The sequence below is a fragment of the Myxocyprinus asiaticus genome, chromosome 2 (assembly GCF_019703515.2).
Source record: "Myxocyprinus asiaticus isolate MX2 ecotype Aquarium Trade chromosome 2, UBuf_Myxa_2, whole genome shotgun sequence".
Lineage (NCBI taxonomy): Eukaryota > Metazoa > Chordata > Actinopteri > Cypriniformes > Catostomidae > Myxocyprinus > Myxocyprinus asiaticus.
Genome location: NC_059345.1, coordinates 3,372,281 through 3,386,648, shown reverse-complemented (window position 1 = coordinate 3,386,648; position 14,368 = coordinate 3,372,281). Strand labels below are relative to the sequence as shown.

At 37.5% G+C, this 14,368-nt stretch overlaps 1 protein-coding gene across 1 annotated transcript; it reads right to left on the bottom strand.

Moving 5' to 3' along the window:
• mrpl21 (mitochondrial ribosomal protein L21) lies at window positions 1–8,523 on the bottom strand. Its single transcript, XM_051646069.1, has 7 exons — window positions 8,399–8,523; window positions 4,657–4,717; window positions 4,449–4,534; window positions 939–1,102; window positions 432–484; window positions 227–330; window positions 1–132 (listed from the first exon to the last, which is right to left on the bottom strand). Exons 1-7 carry the CDS (start codon window positions 8,484–8,486, stop codon window positions 68–70), a joined length of 621 nt encoding a protein of 206 aa, XP_051502029.1. The 5' UTR covers window positions 8,487–8,523; the 3' UTR covers window positions 1–67.
• Between the last annotated feature and the right edge of the window lie 5,845 nt (window positions 8,524–14,368).

Below are 14,368 nucleotides of genomic sequence, written 5' to 3'. Positions count from 1 at the left end.
TTCAATTTGAAAGCTTTATTTACATGGTCAGACAAATCAAACCTTAAGTTACAGAAACTGCATGTTTTTACTGAAGTCTTGGTAAAACATCAATGGTGTTAATCCTCAGTACAGTCTGTGGTTGTATTATGGCTGCAAAATAAACAAAAAAATGTGTGCATTGGGTGGAACAATGTCAAAAAAGACAATAAACATATTTGAAATGTGGATTTAAAATCCCACATACTTCTCTTTCTTTGAAATCGATGTCTCTTCCAGAACCTCATGTGAACCATCGGCCAGGATTCGGTTTTCTCAATGACTGTGGCCTGGACTCTCACCAAATCACTGCTGTGAGTTACACAAACACAAGAGTTTTTAGTTCATACGTTTGTCTTTTACCTTAGTCTATATTACTATTTTTCCAAACTTAATTTAGACTTGCATCTCACCCAAGAAGTGGCTTTCCAATAAGAGTGAAATCATCTCCTCCAACTAACAGCACCTGCAAAAACAGAACTGTTAGCAACCTGTGCATTAGAGGTAGACCGATATATCGGTTTAATATGATTAATCGGAGCCGATAGTTGCTTTTTGGAACTACCGTTTATCTGCAAAAATCTGTCGATAGTTGCCAATAGTTTTTCATAATTTAGTCATTTCAAAATAAGAGTCCCAAGACTATATATAAATCAATTTGTAAAACTATTGGCCAATTAATCGGTCTTTCCCACCACCTTAGTTATCAGTAACACTAAATCCACTATCGGTCGACCTCTACTGTAGATTTCTGTAAAATTACTCCTTTTGTGTTCCATGGAAGAAAGTCACTCTGGTTTGGAACAACATGAGTAAATGACAGAATTTTAATTTTGGGGTGAACCATCCCTTTAAAAAACAAAATTATGAATGCAGCAAAGGCGGCAAAAGCTAAATTAGCTTTAGGAGTAACAGCAAACCTTCTCCAGTCTTATTCTGTCTCCACACTCGGCATCAATGTGGTTTTCAATGAGAATCAGGTCTTCATTTGTCACCTTCCACTGACGGCCAGCAAACTGAACCACAGCAAACAAACGCCCGTATTGTCCCTTCTCAATGAGACCATTTACTTCCTGTACAACCGCTGTGAAAAGAGATTAAGCTGTTAACATCCAATACAAAAAGGAAATAAATTCAGATTCAAAATAAATTACAAAAACTGTCCAAATGAGCCTAAATTTATTGTTTTGTTCTGCAGTCACTGACTGAACACAAGCTATTAACATTGGCAGAGGTTGCATTAATCCTCTATGCCGGTACGGTGAAGCCATGTGGCAAAAATGTAAACACAGCAAAAAACGAAACTTCCTCTCACTTTCAACTGCTTTTATTTTCAGCAAACTTAGCATGTGTAAATATTTGTATGAACATAAAAAGATTAAACAACTAAGACATAAACTGAACAAGTTTCACAGACATGTGACTAACAGAAATGGAATAATGTGTCCCTGAACAAATCTGGTGTGACCACCAGCTGCATTAAGTACTGCAGTGCATCTCCTCATGGACTGCACCAGATTTGCCAGTTCTTGCTGTGAGATGTTACCCCACTCTTCCACCAAGGCACTTGCAAGTTCCCAGATATTTCTGGGTGGAATGGCCCTAGCCCTCACCCTCCGATCCAACAGGTCCCAGACGTGCTCAATGGGATTTAGATCTGGGCTCTTCGCTGACCATGGCAGAACACTGACATTCCTGTCTTTTAGGAAATCACGCACAGAACGAGCAGTATGGCTGGTGGCATTGTCATGCTGGAGGGTCATGTCAGGATGAGCCTGCAGGAAGGGTACCACATGAGGGAGGTCTTCCCTGTAATGCACAGCATTGAGATTGCCTGCAATGACAAGCACAGTCCGATGATGCTGTGACACACCGCATCAGACCATGACGGACCCTCCACCTCCAAATCAATCCCGCTCCAGAGTACAGGCCTCGGTGTAATGCTCATTCCTTCAACGATAAACATGAATCCGACCATCACCTCTGGTGAGACAAAACCGCGACTCGTCAGTGAAGAGCACATTTTGCTAGTCCTGTCTGGTCCAGCGAAGGTGGGTTTGTGTCCATAGGCGACATTGTTGCCGGTGTGTCTGGTAAGGACCTGCCTTACAACAGGCCTACAAGCCCTCATTCCAGACTCTCTCAGCATATTGCTGACAGTCTGAGCACTGATGGAGGGATTGTGCGTTCCTGGTGTAACTCGGCAGTTATTGTTGCCATCCTGTACCTGTCCCGCAGGTGTGATATTTGGATGTATGGATCCTGTGCAGGTGTTGTTACACGTGGTCTACCACTGCGAGGATGATCAGCTGTCCTTCCTGTCTCCCTGTAGTGTTGTCTTAGGCGTCTCACAGTACGGACATTGCAATTTATTACCCTGCCCACATCTGCAGTCCTCATGCCTCCATGCAGCATGCCTAAGGCATGTTCACGCAGATGAGCAGGGACCCTGGGCATCTTTCTTTTGGTGTTTTTCAGAGTCAGTAGAAAGGTCTCTTTAGTGTCCTAAGTTTTTATAACTGTGACCTTAATTGCCTACTGTCTGTAGGCTGTTAGTGTCTTAATGACCGTTCCACAGGTGCATGTTCATTAATTGTTTATGGTTCATTGAACAAGCATGGAAAACATTGTTTAAACCCTTTACAATAAAGATCTGTAAAGTTATTTGGATTTTTACAAAATTATCTTTAAAATACAGTGTCCTGAAAAAGGGAAGTTTCTTTTTTTGCTGAGTTTATTTTCAGAAAAACCTCAATATGCAATGCATTGTTATAAATAAAAGTGAAATCTTTGAAGTAACCAATAATATTCTGTTTTTAAGCCACAGACACCTGCTGACATGCTCCACAAATTGCTCCATTAAACACGGTATGTTTCTTTAACAACATGATTTTAAATTTTTTGCTGCATCTTTGATCAGTTATTCAAGATGTTGTTGTTAAATGATCAACTTTATCAAACATAGTTTTACAGAAAATTGAGAAAATATAGGGGGCCTGGGTAAACAGTAAGGTAAACATCAGAGCATCTTTTTACAGCTCAGCAGACAACGGTGCGGTGGTGGATTGTGTCTGTTGAGTGTTGATTTCACGCTACGTTGTTACCTAATTGGTGAGACGCAATGCTGGAAAGTAAATAAACAACATCCATCTTTTACTCTCCGTGACAACAAGCTTATAGCTAACTAGCTAACCACGTAGCTACTTTCATTGCTTGTCAGCTGAGTGGAAGCTAATGTGTAAATGTGTATTCATCAAACTGTTTTGTTCAGGATTTGCAGTTTGGTACCCCCTTCAACCAAACAATTCCAGTCATGCATTTATAAAATGTAATATTTAAAAGTCTGGTTTTCCATCGTTGAAAGTTTCCCCTGAACTTGTATAGCAGAATACGGTGTAACACCGCTGCCGCTGTTTATCTCGACTCGGCAGCAGCGAACCATGAGTTATTGTTTGTGACTGTTTTGTTATACATTAACAGTGAAATATTGCAGATGATGTTTTGATAAGCAAGAAAACTGTACTTTAGTACAATTTAGAGGTACTTGTACTTTACTTGAGTATTACCATGGCATTTTCTATTACTTTATACTTCCACTCCACTACATTTCAGAGGGAAATATTGTACTTTTCCCAATGTATAATTATAATAATGTCAAATATTCTTTGATAAAAATATTTTTTTTTAAGAAATCAGCCATCTGAGTACCTTTGTATAGTCATATCGGTGCAAAATCGGTGCAAAATCCACATAGAAATGGTCTGTTTTCATTCCAGCTCAAATTAAATATATCGGCCACCATATCAGTAATCTGTGAATTTTCCCCGTCTAAAATTGGTATCAGTCGTGCTCTAGTCTGTTCTCACCCAAAACCAATTGGATCGCTTTAGAAGACATGGATTAAACCACAGGAGTCTTATGGATTACTTTTATGCTGCCTTTTTGGAGCTTCAAAGGTCTGATAATCATTCACTTGCATTGTAAGGACCTACAGAGCTGAGATATTCTTCCAAAAATGTGTGTGTTCATCAGAAGAAAGAAAGGCATACACATCTGGGATGGCATGAGGGTGAGTAAATGTGAGAATTTTCATTTTTGGGTGAACTATCCCTTTAAGACTAAAAGAGCTCTTGATACAGATGTTCTTGTGATCACATTAAAATACCAAACGTTACAATATTTTACTGACGGATAAAAACAGAGCATGACAGAAAATGTATAACCAGTCTGTAAATTGACGGATAATTATTTGTAGCACAACCCCTGAAAAGTCATAGGAAAGAACAGGTATTTTAAAAGCATCAATGCATCTCTGATTCTAAATTATTTTAGCAACTTGGGAGTAGTGTTCCCATCTAGTAGTTCATATCTGAAATGAATCCTGCAACATTTTTAACACAGAGCCAATATTAAACTTCGAGGAAACTTGCCTTGATGCTTTTTAACCTCTTCTTCAGGGTCAAACACCGCTAATTCAGGCCACGGCGGTCTGGATAGTGAAGTCTGTGGTACATAACTGAGAATAAATATAAATGAGGATGAGTAAATCATGACAGCATTTGGGTGAACTACGACTTGGAGTTAAAAGTATTAATTTACACCAAAAATTTTACACACACAAAACTACAAGCTGTTTACCTTGAGGGATACGAGATGCTTGTAGAACTTTGACAGCATGTCAATGTTGGAACCAAACACCCTGAAAAATATATCAATGACTGTTTAGCATATTATATAGCTTAACTCCTGTGAGTCCACAGTGTTATGATCAACCCTGATTACTTAAAGGTGCTATATGTCATATTTTTACTGTACTAAATCAAAAAATGACCATAATATGTCAGAGAATTAGTAAACATGCTAAATTTAAATACTGGCTTCTCCGATAACAATGCTACAGCCAGTATATTCTACTTTGAAGCTTCCATTCCGGGCCGGAATTTCTGTTTATGTTTTGGCCTGTGTGATCCCGCCCACTGCCTACTCACCAATAGTATTTCGACATTGCCAGGTTGCCAGATTTGAACAAGTTTGCAGGCAAACAACACTGCGTGCTGCCGCCATAGAAACCAGCAAACGAATTGGATCAGAGATAACAGATTCCACCCGACCTAAAAAGCCTCGCCAACCGTCTAAAAACCACCATGACCAGAGGCGTAGTAAAACAAGGATAAATATTGGAGATGCCTTTGGAAGACGGAGACAGCTTAAAGCCCAGCAATCCTTTAAAACGGATGCTGAGTTGGCTAATTCTGGCAACCCGCATGAGCTTCGAGTCTGGGGCGGGGCAGACAACTCTCCAATATTTTGAATTTGGCTGCAGCACCCATTTCAAACGCTTGTTGTCAATCTTACATATAGCACCTTTAATCATTATAACAAGGCTCAAACACATATCTAAACTGTGGATATGCACAATATTATGTGGGACTAGGTAAAAATATCAATTTTCTGATGCATCGCGATCTTCATTTGTACGATCTCGATATCAATTCTTAAATCCCAAGATTGATCTTTCACTCTATGCGCAACCCTCCACAACAACATGAGGAAATCACTCGCATTTGCGAACACACTTTGTGCTATACTACTATAAATATCTGTGATTAGCCACTGGCTGCTAAATGTTTAGATTTTACTAGTGATGAATAAGTTACAGTGGCAAGAAAAAAGTATGTGAACCCTTTGGAATTATCTGATTTTCTGCATTAATTGGTCATAAAATGTGATCTCATCTTCATCAAAGTCACAAGTATAGACAAACACAATGTGCTTAAGCTAACAACACACACACACAATTGTAATTATATAACAATAATTTTTTTGAAGCCATTCTATAGTGGATTTACTTTGATGTTTAGGGTCATTGTCCTGCTGCATCACTCAGCTTCTACTGAGCTTCAGCTGGTGCACAGCCACCCTGACATTATCCTGTAGGATATCTTGATAAACTTGGGAATTCATTTTCCCCTTGATGATGGTAAGTGTTTCAGTCCCTGAAGCAGCCCCAAATCATGATGCTCCCTCCACCGTACTTCACCGTTGGGATGATGTTTTCATGTTGGTATGCGGTGCCCTTTTTACACCATACATAGTGCTGCGTGTTCTTACCCAAACAATTCAACCTTAGTTAATCAGTCTACAAAGCATTTTCCCAGTAGCGTTGTGGAGTGTCAAGGTGGACTTTGGCAAACTTCAGGCATGCAGCAATGTTTTTGTTGGAAAGCAGCAGCTTCCTTGTGGTGTCCTGCCATGGACACAAGGGATGTGCACGAGTAGTCGAATACTCGAGTATTCGTTCTGCAATAATTCTTTGAATAGTAAAAATACTATTCGAATTTCGCAAAGTTTTGCTTTGCTGGCCATATATACAGTGAGATGCATGTTAAATCCTGAACTCACAAACTAAAACTGGCAGTTATAACAGAATGCACTGGGTGGCGCTGTTGAGTGTGGACAAAAGTTGATCACATTTGATGAGCAAACCGTTCTGTCAGTACGTTTAGATGGACACCAAAAAAGCGGGTTATTGTGAGAATGTGGCTTACTGTGAGAAAGCTGGGTTCCTGTTTAAATGTACTGGATAAGCGGTGTACACTTTACTCCCGTTTATGTGCAGCTCGACATAAAGCATTTTCCCCGTTGCAACATAATCCCCACGACGCTTCTGTAAACAACAAACATGGCATCCGAGAAAGACTTTGCTAGCTGAGGTAAGGGACATTCCATCATTTAAACTGGTGTGTATAAATGAGTTGTCTACGGAGCATGTGGATAAGCTTGTTTTTCTCAACAAAAACATGAGATACAATACACACATGATAACTATTATATGCCGAGTGTTTATAGTCATCCTGTACGTTAATTACGTCAGTCTACTTTATTAGCGATTTTTTTTTCTTCGCTTTGCGTGAGCTTAAATGCTTTCATTCTATACTTTTTTGTTTTCACGCACTGCTTGTTTAAAAGTTTTCAAAAAAACAAAAAATACAGGACATAATATAAGCTTGTTTTTTGCTGTAATTAGAAGCTTTTTTTTTTTTTATGGCGACGCAACCTTTATGACTAAAAAAATAATTTTACGTCTCTTTCTCATTAATTACCTTCATTTAAATAATAGAATATTCGAATATTTGTTTTTTATGAGCTTAAATATTCGAATACCAAATTATTAATGAATGCCCATCCCTAATGGACACCATGCCTGTTTAATGTTTTCCATATAGTAGACTCATGAAGAGAGATGTTAACCAGTTCCAATGATTCCTTCAAGTCTTTAGCTGTCACTCTAGGGTTCTTTTTACCTTATTGAGTATTCTGCAGTGTGCCCTTTGAGTCATCTTGGCTGGACAGCCACTTCTAGAGAGAGTACCCACAGTATTAAATCATCTCCATTTATAGACTACTTGTCTAACTGTGGACAGATGAATATCTCAGCTCTTCGAGATAACTTTGTAACCCTTTCCAGCTTTATGCAAAGCAACAATTTTTGACCATAGGTCTTCTGAGATCTCTTTTTTGTGAGGCATGGTCCACATCAGAAGATGCTTCTTGTGAATAGCAAACTCAAAATGTTTGAGTGCTTTTTATAAGTCAAAGTGGCTCTAACCCACACCTCCAATCTCATTACATTAATTGGATGCCGGGTTTGCCAACTCCTGACTCTAATTCGCTTTTGTTGATGTCATTAGCCTTGAGGTTCACTTACTTGTTCCAACCTAAACTGTGAACGTTTGAATGTTGTATTCAATATGTACAAGAACAATAATTTGTGTGTTATTAGTTCAACTTGATTGTGTTTGTTCATTATTGTAACTTAGACGAAGATCAAAACAGATTTTAATTCAAGAGGGTTCACATACTTTTTCTTGCCACTGTATAATTGATTTAATATGTGAGCAAAATGGACAATGTAACAGAAATATACCTATATGAATTGATATCGAAATCTGAATCGAGAGCTTGTGTAATAACCAGCACTTATTATATGATATCAGAAGTGAAATGCACTTTAAAAAAAAAAAAAAACACCATTTATTTTCATTTTAAGCTATTACATTCATGTAAAACAGGATGGACATTTTCTTATGGTATAGTGATGGTATCTGATGGAAATACTATACTGTATAATCATGGCACTGAATGATTGCCATATCAATGGCTTTAAATGTATATGGTATAACGAAATATATATATATATATATATATATATATATATATATATATGGCACATATGCGATAATGTTGTGCGTTAACACATTTAAAAAGTGTTGATGTCTAAATGTCATTGAATGAGCGTCACATGACACAAACACGAGCCACAATAACAATAACAATAACAATGACAGTGCATGATGTAAACATATAAACTCATACACACGTTTAGCAGCAGTCTGTGGTAAAAATGTTCCGGTTGTGTGTAAAACTCTCAGTATTCCTGCGATTTTCCCTCTCAAAGTCACCGACATGCTGCCAACAGCCGGAAACACATTGATAAACAGTGAAATACGGTCGTCTAGAAACACCGAACGAAAACAAAGGTTCCTATCAAAATAATTCCCGTCACCGCCGTTGTATCAGGAAATGTGTAACGTTTAAATTTTTTTTAGAAAGCCTACTAACTGTCAAAGTAGCTCTAACCCACACCTCCAATCTCTTTACATTAATTGGATGCCAGGTTTGCCAACTCCTGACTCTTTTTGGAGGGTTTAAAGGCAGAAATGTGAAGCTTATAATTTTATAAAAGCACTTACATGAATTCTTCTGTTAAACTGTATTATTTGAGGTTTTAAGTTGTTTACTTATTTACTATTCTGTAAAACCGTTACAATTTATTCTTTAAATTTGCCTTTAAAATGTATCTTTGTTCATGTATGCCTGGTAGGTCACTCTATGGCAAAGTACTTTAAAAGCATAAAATCTTTGTTCGTTGCACTGTATTTAAACCATCATACTGAATTTCTTTGCAAAGATTAAATCACATTTTGTGGCGAATCAATAAGAAACAAAGATATTCTAAATACTTTTTTAACCTCTCCCACTCTGCGGACCAGCCGGCGTGTCCAAAAGGGGGCGCTATGTTGCGAAAAAAGATTATGCTTAAAATGTTAACATCTCTGAATACAATAGTCAGGCATATGAGGTATCGTTTGAAAGCTTAGAATCTGAATTTTCCATAGATAACCATCACTTCTGCATTAATGTTACATAATATAAAATAAGGCCTGAAAACATTCACGTCAAAAATCAGCGCCATCTAGAGGTCATGTGATAGAAATATTGATATGAATATAAAAGTCTTTCAGATAGCACTGAAATAGACAAGTCATATATCAAATAAAAGCTCTCCTTATCAATAACATGACTGTACAGTTTATTTTGTTGCCTTAATACCACAGTTTAAAATATTTTCAAAAGAATCACAAAGTTAAATATGATTTCTATTAAGTCATCAAATACAAACGTCTCTTTTATGTGCTGATAACTGCTGCTGTTAGCCCCAAATAGTTAAAAACTATTATATCTGCTCTTACCTTAGAGAGTTTTCTAAAAACTGAGCCAGTTTTCACCTGTCTGTGAGTTTGCTTGTGTGAATAATCCAATGTTATATCTTAGATGTCCAGAACAAAATATGCAGTGCCGCAGGAAAAGTATGCAAAACAAATAATCAGAAATATATGTTATACTTCATCACAAAGGGGAAGATCTCAGCTTCCTAATGACACCTTGATTGATCTTCTAGTCCACTCAGAGGCCGAGATATTTGATGAAACAATTGGGGTGGTGCTTGGACTGAAAATGAGATTGAATGTCTATGGACGAGCATATCTGTGGGGCTAAAAAGCGTTAGAGCGCCACCTACATTTCAGATCTGTATATTGTGATGGAAGGTGATAGAGGACAAATTATTATGTCTAGTACTTGCTGCCATCTAGTGGAATAAAATAAGACTTTTTGAAGGGAGATGAGTGAACAGAACCAGAATTATATGCTTGCAAAGTTAGGAAAGGGGGTTCTAAACAAAATAAAAATAAAAATAGACACATTTTTGGCAATTAGTCCACAGTATGTGAATGGTGAGCTTTTTAATTTGAGTTGAAAAAATGTACACAGTTGGACATAAGACACAGGGAGACACTGTCCTGTAATACATCATTATTTTATCATTATTACACATACACACACACACACACACACACACACACACCACACACACACACACACACACACACACACACACACTCACACACACACACACACACACACACACACACACACACACTCACACACACACAAACACACACACACACACACACACACAAGCACTCACACACACACAAACACTCACACACACACACACTTCATAGTGCTGGAATGGGGATATTTTGAATAAACTGCAGTAGATCAAGTGCGTTTGTAATGATGGCTACACATTACTCAACTTATAAAGCTATTAATTGATTCACCAGAAATAAATAATATTACAGCTGATTCCCAAAACAACACTGGAAATCCTTGAAAGAACATCCAATTTATATTTCAAATCTAACTGTATAAACTGTATGGACGGACAAAAACATCATAAAAAAATAAATAAAAACAAAACAAATCTTTTTAAATGGCTTTTAAATAAAACATTTTCTTTTTGGGGGATGCAATGTAGATATTCAAAGAAAACGAATGCAAAACTAAAGCAACAAGTTGTGTTCAACGGCACATGCATTGTAGGGATTTACATGAAATGGATGCAAAATCAACAGTGTGATCATGTAATAGAGCTGGCAGTCTAAAAGTATGTGAGGGATGTTTGTCAGGTTTGGCAAACATAAACTTAGCACCACTCAAAACTGAAGAGCATGGCAGAAAGGGTCTTGCATTCAGTTTACAGCAAACTTTGCTTCTGAAACCACCTGGATATGAAAAAGAAACTATTTCATGCTCTTTATATTACTATAGCTTGTACTTGATGTGATTACTTCTCATTACAAACCTGAACAACATACAGTATGCACCTTTAACAGTATAGGCATATATTTGTGTCTTAAAGCCATCTTGCTATGTACTGTTCAAAGTCTTAAATATGCGAGAGACCACTTGCACAGTTTAGTTCCTGGACAGAGCTTATAGTTACTCGTATAGATGAGAAAATCATCCTTAAATGGATCTTATTAAACCTGTCAAAACATGTCTTGAGTCATTTTCCACCCCAAAATCAAAATCTAAAATATTTTGCATTAGGATGTTTTGCATGTGTGACATTTTCATGTCAGTTATAATATGGGACTATATTTGTGCCAGTTGTTTTGAATGTATTGAGATGAGTTCTCACTGGCTAGTGAGTTTTTGACTGACAGCTCTTTGACCTGGAAGAAGAGGTCAGTCAGTGGAAGGGGCTTTGGTTCAGTTTTGCATGTAAAAGTACGAGAATCTGCAAGCCTCTTCATAATTCATTCACGATAAGTGATGTATATTTAGGCGTTTGCTTTTGTATTATATCTGTATTTTCTTGCGATAAGCTTTCAGGAGCAGCACTGACGAATGTCGTCATCGTCAGCATCGTTTGTTTTTTGTAGTAACCATAATTATAATGATTATACATTATAATTAACCATACTTTTACTCAAGGATCTCTAGCTTTACTACAGTAACCGTAACTAAGGTATTTGTTGTAAAACCATAGTAACTACAAAATTATGATTTTTATTACCATATAGTTTTTCTTTTTCTATGTTATTACTATGGTTTGACTATGAACATCATGGTTAAAATATGGTTACTATAGTACGGTACTATGGTTTTACTACAAATACCTTAGTTCGACTATGGTTACTGTTGTAAAATCATTGTTAATTAATTGCAAGGGACAAAAACTATTTCAGAAAAACAATCCCTCTCTGTCTCATTGAGCAGAACAGTATAAGGCAGTTTGATCTTGGTTTAGCCCGTTCTTTGATTATATTATGTTTAATTGTACATTAGTTGTCAGGACATAGTTATTCTAACCCGATTAAGGAATGACTTATATTTGTATGGATTTAGCAAATGAGAGTTCTGTAATTATTTACATGTATGACGTTATGAGTCAGAATGTTATAATTCAGTTTCAGTACTTTTTTTTTTTCTAATATATACAATGAAAGTGAACGGGGATGGCGGCTGTCAGTCCCAAACATTCTGCCTAACATTTCCTTTTGTGTTCCATGAAAGAAAGAAAGTCATACATATAGGGCTTGAAATAAAATGAGGCTATGAAGCCATTTCTTTAACAATTTTTTTTAAGAGTAGCCACATCCACGTTCTAGAAAATCGTTTTAGAAGTAATCAAAAAACGAATAATATTAAACAAATACATTAATCATTTAGATCAGCCATTTGTAGTGTTTAACTATAATCTCTTTTCCTTTTCATTTCACAGCATACACAATATTCTGATGACCCAGAGGATGGAGTGGTGGAACCAGAGATCCATTGCCCCTTATCAGACTAGAATCTTGCTATTCTGCACGGATAAATACATCCCCTGATATCACCTTTGAATGACCTGGAGCTCCAGACACTATTATACTGTGATAGTATGCAGACTCTGTTCTGCTTAAACTGTTTTGCGTTCTAGATTCAAACAAACCCAGTTCACAAGTACACAAAGAGTTACACGTTATTAGACTACACTAGACACTACATACTCTAGTCTCTGACTAGTACAGGAACACTGAATACATAAAAAGAAACAAGCCCCTAATGTGTTGGCGTCCTCATGAATGTTTCACATATTTTGGTCCATATTATTTATTGTTTTATTGACTGTATATTGTGTACAATGTGTGTAATATGCATATTGTGTATTACGTGTACATATTGTTCAGTGAGTGTTGTGTATACTGTATATCTTCTGCATGACTGCAATGTTGATGGAACTGCACTAATAAAGTGATTTGAGTTCCACAACAATTTTAATCAAGTTTAATCCATTCACATTTTAAAGTCAATCACTAAGCTGGTTTGTTAAAAGATCACATTTTGAAGCACTATTTAAAATGTCTTTAACAAAAACATTTGGATTGAATACCCATGCAATGCAATACCCTTGAAGGTCTACATCCTGTGAAACAAGCTCCATGCTTGATTGCGATTTTCATAATCTGTTTAAATTTTTCAGAATTAATAATATTAATAATAAAGTAATTGTGATGAATTGTGATGGTTTGAGTGCATGCGCCGACAATGGGGTAATTAAATGTGTTTTCATGATGACGACATTCGTCAGTGCTGCTCCTGAAAGCTTATCGCAACAAAGTATTAGGAGAAGAAAAAACAACTGATATAATACAAAAGCAAACGCCTAAATATACATCACTAAACGTTAATGAATTACGAAGAGGCTTGCAGATTCTCGTACTTTTATATGTAAAACTGAACCAGAGCCCCTTCCACTGATTGACCTCTTCTTCCAGGTCAAAGAGCTGTCAATCAAAAATTCACTAGCCAATGAGAACTCATCTCACCTCATCTCGCAAACTGCAGTGAGTCCAGTGATGGAGGCAGCACAGAGCAGATGTAATCTCTGATTAGTCTCTCAAAGCATTTGCTGATGATGGGGGTCAGAGCAACAGGACGCCAGTCATTTAAGCAAGTTATTTTTGATTGTTTTGGTATAGGCACAATGGTGGATGTTTTAAAGCATGTGGGGACTACAGACAAGGAGAGGGAAAGGTTGAAAATGTCTGTAAAAACACCAGCCAGTTGGTTCGTGCACGCTCTGATGACGCGGCCCGGAATGCCGTCTGGACCCGCGGCTTTGTGGATATTCACCAGTTGGAAGGATTGGGTTACATCCGCTACAGAGATGGAGAGTGAACTAACCTCTGTAGCTTCGGCCGTGAGAGCTCTCTCCGCGAGGGCGGTGTTATTTCCCTCGAAACGAGCATAAAAAGTATTTAGCTCATCCGGGAGAGAGGCAGCGGTGTTCACGGCGGAGTTTTTATTCCCTTTGTAGTCCGTGATTATATTAATTCCCTGCCACATGCTTCTAGAGTTGGTGGTGTTGAACTGTCCTTCAATCTTGCTCCTGTACTGGTGTTTTGCTGTTCTGATAGTTTTGCGGAGTGCATAACTGGCTTGTTTATGCTCCTCCACGTTCCCGGAATTAAAAGCGGAGGTTCGCGCATTAAGTGCTGCACAAACATCACTATTAATCCATGGTTTCTGGTTGGGGTAGATCCGTATTGGGGGTGGGATTTGTAGCCATCCTGGAAGAGAAAGTAGCAATGGTCCAAAACCCGATCCCCTCGTGTGTTGAAACTGATATGTTGGTGGTATTTCGGTGCTATTGTCTTGAAGTTGGCTTTGTTAA